This window comes from Durio zibethinus, chromosome 8 (genome assembly GCF_047325235.1).
Source record: "Durio zibethinus cultivar Kanyao isolate XHJ-2024 chromosome 8, ASM4732523v1, whole genome shotgun sequence".
NCBI classification, from domain to species: Eukaryota; Viridiplantae; Streptophyta; class Magnoliopsida; order Malvales; family Malvaceae; genus Durio; species Durio zibethinus.
The window spans coordinates 24366631-24374339 of record NC_143169.1 but is presented as its reverse complement, the minus strand read 5'-3'; the positions used below and the strand labels follow the sequence as shown (position 1 = coordinate 24374339).

Genomic DNA, 7709 nt, shown 5'->3' with positions numbered 1-7709 from the left:
TTAAAGAGAGAATGAAATAGCGGAAGATAATAAATTTTTTTTAAAAAAGTATGAATTCAGATATAAAATGAAAAATAAAATAAAAATAAAAAATGATAATATTTGATAAAAATAATAAAATAAATTATAAAATAATTAAATGTAACATTTTATATCTTAAACGATAATTTCATTTCAACCTTAATTACAAGATATATTTATAAAATTATCTCTTTTAATTTTATATTCCCCATGACTTGTCAAAGAATATTAGGTGAAAGATATCATATGAGTCAACAAAAAACACCCAGCAATCTGGTCTGACCCTAACCAGTCATTGGAATCTGGTCTGGTCACAGCCACATTAATTTTTTCTCATAATTCCATCCTAACCTTCCTTTAATTTCAATCCTCAAGGCGAAACTGACATTTTACCTAATAAAACGAACACATGCTTACTAGTTCCTCCATCAATGCACAAAACCAAACGCAGCGTTAAACGTAGACACAGCTCAACCAACCCCGTCCTGCCATTTGATGATGGTGACTTCACCGATGACGTCATTTCCTTTCAGGTCATCGCCAACTCTACCTTATCCGCAAAAAACTTTTGTCTGCCACGTGGCGACATCGTGAACAGAGGAAGTGGAACTGAGCTTGTCCCCACTTTTCAATGAATCAATGATACGCAAGCTAAAGCCGTGACGTTTATTGCGTGTTGAAGATTGGAAGGGTTTAAGCCATCCGCCATGACCACGGGGTAGCACAAACAAAAACACGTGGCAATTTTGGTTAATGCCACGTCGGAATCATCAGGAGAAGAGAGAAAAGGCGGGTGAGGGAAAAACCAAACAATGCCAGCTGGCATTACTGGGACGTCCACTGGCCGACCTTGCCCTTTTCCATTTTTATATTCCAAAAATTTGTATATTTCTATTTTAAATATTTCAAAAGAGCGAAGCACTTACAGGAATTTTCTACTACGCGGTACGGGAAGTAATGCCGCCAAAATATACCAATCTTTTTATGCCACGTGTCTTTAAAATGGCTACGAAATTATTGAAAACCGGTAAAACCGGCAATGCCACTTGGCACAGGTCAAATAATAAGACGAAGGTAAAGCCATTACACTGCTTAATTATATTATATTAAAATATTAAAACGAAACTTATTAGTAATATTTTGTTACATAATTTTAAATTAAAATATATTTATAAAGGCATCAATAAGATTTATTATTCCATTTTCTTATTGATAGTTAATTTCTATTTAATAATATGGTATCTATATGTAAATTTTATAAATAGTATTTATATTAATAAAAACACTTTAATTGATTTGAAGTTATAAATTAAATGACACAAATTCAATTAAAAACATGACAAAAAAATCATTTTTGAAATAATTATTTAAATTATTTTCTAAAATTACAATTTTATATTTTTTTACTACAAATATGTGAATTACATAATAGGGTACAGTTAAAATTTTTTTTTTTTTTGAATAAATCATATCATATCCCATAATTAACGATACAGAAATTTTATTTTATTTAGTTTAAAAAAAGTTTATACCAAAAAAAAATAAATACAAATGTTAGTGTCATCGTTTACTTATAATATGAAAAGTATTGAAAACAAGGCCCAAATTTTGTCTTTTATACAACTTTTTTTTGGACCACACGTGTCTTTTATACAACGTAAGATAAAATAGAAATGGAACTCTGGGTTCACCTGCAACTTGCTGAACCAGGTAATCTTTAAAGAACGGCTAAGATCAATTATTGTAAAATCGTACGGCAGAAGTTCCTGGCGGCATCACGCCGGCTTTTCACAAACGACATTACAATATCACCAACATTTGCAAATTGCAAGAGAGAGAAAGGAAAACAAACTCAAAAAGAGAAAAAAAAAAAAAGGATTTTAAATGTGGCTCTTTGAGATAGAGTATCAAAACAACCCCAAAACAAACCCTAGATTTCATCCTTGACAAGAAGAAACCCCCAAAAGAATTTCTATTTTTTATCTCAAATTTTCATATTTGGATCCAAGGGTTTCCCATTAAAGACATAAACTCTGTACTTCGAAGGGCAAGGTTAGTTTCAAAGTTTCATTTTTTAATTTACTCCCGTTACTTTGGATTCATCTGGTTCCAAAGATTTTGCCTTTTTTTTTATTTTTCTTTGATTGAATTTTGATATAATATTAATTTGGGTACTTTTAGTTTTTTTTTTCCAATTTTTGATCTAATTTATTCATGGGTTTATTTGTTTTATGTGATTCTTGTTTGTTGTTCATGTAAAGTTGATTTTTTTTTTTTTTTTATATCCAATGCAGAACGTGCCAAATTAAAAGGAGTATTTTTGGAAGAGAAACGAAAATCTTGAGGGTGTCTTGTTTATAGTTTTGAGATTTTGGGGATTGCTTCTTGTTGAAGGTTGATAACTAAAAAAGAGTTTAAAGATGATGTCAAGATCATATACCAATCTTTTAGATCTAGCGTCTGGTAATTTCCCGGTAATGGGTCAAACTCGTGAAAAGAAACAGCTGCCGCGGGTAATGACAGTACCGGGGGTTATTTCAGAGCTTGACGATGATCAGGCTAATAGTGCCAGCTCAGATGGGCCATCCACTATTATCCAGGATAGAATTATTATTGTAGCCAATCAACTCCCAGTTAAAGCTAAGCGTAGACCTGATAATAAAGGGTGGAGTTTTAGTTGGGACGACGATTCGTTGTTATTACATTTAAAAGATGGTTTGCCTGAAGAGATGGAGGTATTGTATGTTGGTTCTTTGAAGGTTGATGTTGATCCTAATGAACAAGATGATGTTTCACAGCTTTTGTTGGATAGGTTTAAGTGTGTCCCTGCATTTCTGCCACCTGACATTTTGACTAAGTTCTATCATGGTTTCTGTAAACAGCATTTGTGGCCACTTTTCCATTATATGCTTCCGTTTTCAGCGAATCATGGAGGCAGGTTTGATAGATCTTTGTGGGAGGCATATGTTGCTGCGAATAAGATCTTTTCTCAAAGGGTAATTGAGATTATAAACCCAGAAGATGATTACGTTTGGATCCATGATTATCATTTGATGGTGCTGCCTACATTCTTGAGGAGAAGGTTTAATAGATTGAGAATGGGGTTTTTTCTGCATAGTCCATTTCCTTCATCTGAGATATATAGGACTTTACCTGTGAGGGAAGAGATCCTAAAGGCACTCTTGAATTCAGACCTCATTGGTTTTCATACTTTTGATTATGCGCGGCATTTTCTGTCTTGTTGTAGTCGAATGTTAGGTTTAGAGTACCAGTCAAAGAGAGGTTATATTGGACTGGAGTACTATGGAAGGACAATTGGGATAAAGATCATGCCTGTTGGGATCCACATGGCACCGATTGAGTCTGTATTGAGACTTGCGGATAAGGAGTGGAGAGTAGGACAACTTAAACAACAGTTTGAAGGAAAGACTGTGTTGCTTGGAGTTGATGACATGGATGTCTTTAAAGGTGTCAACTTGAAGCTGTTGGCAATGGAGCAGATGCTGAAACACCACCCAAAGTGGCAGGGAAGAGCAGTTCTGGTACAGATCACAAACCCTGCTAGGGGAAGAGGGAAAGATATTGAGGAGATACAGGCTGAAATACAGGCAAGCTGCAAGAGAATCAATCAGACTTTTGGACAACCTGGTTATGAGCCAATTGTCTTCATTGATAGGCCAGTATCCCTCAGTGAGAGAGTTGCATACTACACTGTAGCTGAGTGTGTTGTAGTCACAGCTGTGAGGGATGGGATGAATCTTACTCCTTACGAGTACATTGTGTGCCGGCAAGGAGTCTCTGAATCAGAGTCTTCCTTAGAATCAACTGGGCCCCAGCAGAGCATGCTAGTCGTATCAGAGTTCATTGGTTGCTCTCCTTCACTCAGTGGTGCAATCCGGGTAAATCCTTGGAATGTTGAAGCAACTGCTGAGGCAATGAATGAGGCAATCTCAATGGCTGATGCAGAGAAACAATTGCGCCATGAGAAGCATTATAGGTATGTTAGCTCACATGATGTAGCATTCTGGTCTCGAAGCTTCTTCCAGGATATGGAAAGGACATGTAAAGACCATTTCAGAATGCGTTGTTGGGGAATTGGTTTGAGCTTTGGATTCAGAGTTGTAGCTCTTGATCCTAACTTCAGAAAGTTGTCTATTGATCACATTGTATCTGTGTATCGAAGGTCCAAAAACAGGGCTATACTATTGGACTATGATGGAACGGTAATGCCTCAAACATCACATAACAAGACCCCTAGTGCAGAGGTTATCTCAATCATAAACACACTCTCTGGTGATATCAAAAATACCGCTTTTGTTGTAAGTGGAAGAGGAAGGGAAAGTTTAGGCAAGTGGTTTTCTCCATGTAAGAAACTTGGAATTGCGGCTGAACATGGTTATTTCATGAGGTATGCTGTTTTCTTCTTTCTTTCTTTTTTTTTTTTTTTTTTTCTCTCTTCCCATTTTTGTGCTTCTTCAATAGGTACACTTACTTCAAAGTTGTCAATGTTTCAGGTGGTCTACTAATGATGAGTGGGAAGTCTGTGGGCAGAATAATGAATTTGGGTGGAAGGAAATAGCTGAGCCTGTTATGAAATTGTACACAGAGGCCACTGATGGCTCCTCTATTGAATCCAAGGAGAGTGCCTTGGTCTGGCACCATCGAGATGCAGACCCAGGTTTTGGGTCTAGCCAGGCAAAGGAGATGTTAGACCATCTTGAGAGTGCATTAGCAAATGAACCTGTGGCTGTGAAAAGTGGCCAGTTTATCGTTGAAGTGAAACCTCAGGTATCTGCTTAACTTTGGTTTTGTAACTTTATGTATGCAATATCCTGTCTTTGTTGTCTTTTCTGATCATTTTGTTCTAGTTAATTAATACATTAAAATTGGCATGATGTGTTGCAAACTAAGTTTTTCCATTCCTTTATCTGTGATTCCAACATTTTGAAATATGCTTAATGATTATGAAAACTCTAGCTTTAATATTGTTTTTCAGCTTACTCTTTTAATGGGAAATGTAACAGATTACTTTGCCTTGCTCCTGAGCTTTGGTAGTAAATTAGTTACTTCTCAGGTTACTTTGATGGCAGTATTTGGGATTGAGAGTGAATTGTACTATTGTTCCATTAAGGATAGGAAAAGCATAAAATAGAAATAATATGAGTAAATCTTGTTCTTGTATCACTCCTGAATATAATGTGATCAATTTTGGGAGGTTATTATCTTAGTTTTCTATTTTGATTTAGTGACATTGGTTTTGTTGATTGGATGAATGCATGATATTGAATCAATTTTATTGTTGGTTTTAGGGAGTCAGTAAAGGTGTGGTCGCTGAAAAGATCTTCACAACCATGGCAGAGAGCGGAAGGCGGGCAGATTTTGTTCTCTGCATTGGCGATGACAGATCTGACGAGGAAATGTTTGAGATCATCAGCAGTGCAATTTCCAGTAGTGTCCTCTCCTCTAAGACATCTGTTTTTGCCTGCACAGTTGGCCAGAAACCTAGCAAAGCGAAGTATTATTTGGATGACCCAGCTGAGGTTGTAATCATGCTCAAAGCTCTTGCAGAAGCTTCAGACCCTGAACCCTTCACAGATACCGGATCAGAAGGCTCCCTTTGAAATATCCTCCATGGCTTTATATCAAATTTTGGGCCTGTTGTCCTTTTGGCCAGTTGGGAAGAATGCCATGCCTGACCTGTGATGAAGATAGATATCATTTTCTGCTTGGTTTGGAACTTACTGTTGAAAAGGACATTCTCTGGCCTTCTGTCTGATTATTTGGCCATTGAGAATTCATATGATCTGAGGGGGAAGGGGTAAGAGGATCTTCTGGGACGTGGGTTGATTCATGGAGAGAGACTTGGAATTGAAAGAAACCCATCATGTAACTCTTACTACCATCTCATGCATGAGAAAGGTTACTAAGCTTTCCTGTGTGCAGTCATAATATCCATCACATAGATGGTTTGTATCCAGTTGCAGTACAGCCAGATAAGTATCATTAATTTCAGAGATCAACTTTTTCTGGTGATAGTGACAACACAAGCAGGTATCAGCTGGTTAAGAAAGTCATCGTGTTGAATAAACAGATACAAATGTTATTTTCCCCCCTCATTTTATTTTTTTGGAGTGAATTTGTTTTCTTCCTTTTCATTGGATCCATTCCTTATTCACTATTGAATCTGTAAATTTTATGGAAATATTGCAACTAGCTTTTCTATGCTTACATTCAATTGGAAACTGACTGATGGATGCAGAGAGGGATTTACAATAGCAGAAAACCCAGAAACTTCTTGGCAGAATTATGTAATTACTGCAAGTTCTAAGAAATGTTTTAATTTTGCTTCTCTTGGATTCATTTGGTATCTCCTTTTAAACCTAACAAAATTTTACGTTCTTGAATTGAAAATCTACTCATTTTTGTTGTTGAAAAAACAAAATTTATCTTGGGGGTGTTTGTTTTAGCTTGATTATTGATGAACTTCATTGAACTTAAAATCAATATATGAAAATTAAAGACATAATTGTTTAATTAAATTATGAATAGAAATCTAGTGCCATAAATTAGACCAGTCAGTCAGGGATATGAATTGTGATGCTTGATGCACCCAAAGGCCAAAACTAGTCGTTGGATAACAGGGCTCAAAGCTATTCAGGTTGCTTCTGGACACATTGGGCTCTAGAGTTCTAGGACCATTTATTTTCTAGGACTTTGTTTGTTGTTCATATAAACTGAAAGAAATTTCAGATTTTAACTCAAAGGAATGCTTTTTTTTTTAAATTTATTTAAAATTGCTAATATTTCAAATTTAATCATTCAAACTAAGAGTTAAGTTATTTTAAAACGATCGTATTTTCATACGTAATGTACCCAATAAAATTCGTATCTTAAACATACTTAAATGAAATTAAGAGATACGTTTCACAATCAATGGGGGCTTTGAAAATTATTACATCCGCCCGAGGCCTAGCTAATGAATTGAGGTGGCATGGAAACTGCCGAAACAGCTTGGCAGCTTGGTCTCAGATGCCAGCCTCTAACGATAAGTTGCCAATATTTATTGTTTCTTATTGGAGTATCAATCAATTCATTTCTTGGTTACAATTTATAATCAGACCAGAACTGTCCACATTGGCCTACTGCATTTATGAGGCAATCTAAAAACCTTGTCTCATTTAACTTCATCTTCCTTTGTTTTCATCCTCGTGCTGCACCTGCAACAGGCTTAGGTTTTTTTTTTTTTTTTTTTTACCCTTCAGATCCTGACATTCACATGGCTTAAAGTTCCAAGGATTTTGGAAACAAGTTTTTTCTCTTTAACAAATGGCTTCTTAATTGGATCATTATAGTAATTTCTAACTTCAACCATTGCTGTATTTTAAGTTCTTACATTCTTGATTTAAGTACATAAACTTTTAAATAAACATTGACAAATCAACAGTTGTACTGACTGTTGGGTGTTCTGAAAGGGTACAAATTGGTGGAGGCTGAATGAATTGATCACCAGTAATTATCCTGAATGAATGAATCTTGTACCCTGCAAACAATTATTGTACTCTGGTTATCTTTGAAAACCAAAATCTCTGGTTTTATGTTCGGTTGCACACAGATCATAGCCAAACGTTACATCAGAATTAGGCAAATTTTTCATAGCAGGCCCCGTGATCCTTTGCTCAGATTTTTGC

General features: G+C 35.8%; 1 protein-coding gene across 1 annotated transcript; it reads left to right on the top strand.

The window, feature by feature from the left end:
• The first annotated feature begins 1854 nt into the window (after positions 1–1854).
• LOC111278125 (putative alpha,alpha-trehalose-phosphate synthase [UDP-forming] 7) lies at positions 1855–6249 on the top strand. Its single transcript, XM_022864631.2, has 4 exons — positions 1855–2073; positions 2316–4429; positions 4536–4809; positions 5331–6249. Exons 2-4 carry the CDS (start codon positions 2442–2444, stop codon positions 5640–5642), a joined length of 2574 nt encoding a protein of 857 aa, XP_022720366.2. The 5' UTR covers positions 1855–2073; positions 2316–2441; the 3' UTR covers positions 5643–6249.
• Positions 6250–7709: the final 1460 nt, after the last annotated feature.

Bases quoted from the DNA above. Each gene is read 5' to 3' on its own strand.
- LOC111278125 (XM_022864631.2), top strand. From the start codon at position 2,442: ATGATGTCAAGATCATATACCAATCTTTTAGATCTAGCGTCTGGTAAT. The intron at 4,430-4,535 runs GTATGCTGTTTT...TCAATGTTTCAG, and splicing joins GAACATGGTTATTTCATGAG to GTGGTCTACTAATGATGAGT. The intron at 4,810-5,330 runs GTATCTGCTTAA...TGTTGGTTTTAG, and splicing joins TCGTTGAAGTGAAACCTCAG to GGAGTCAGTAAAGGTGTGGT.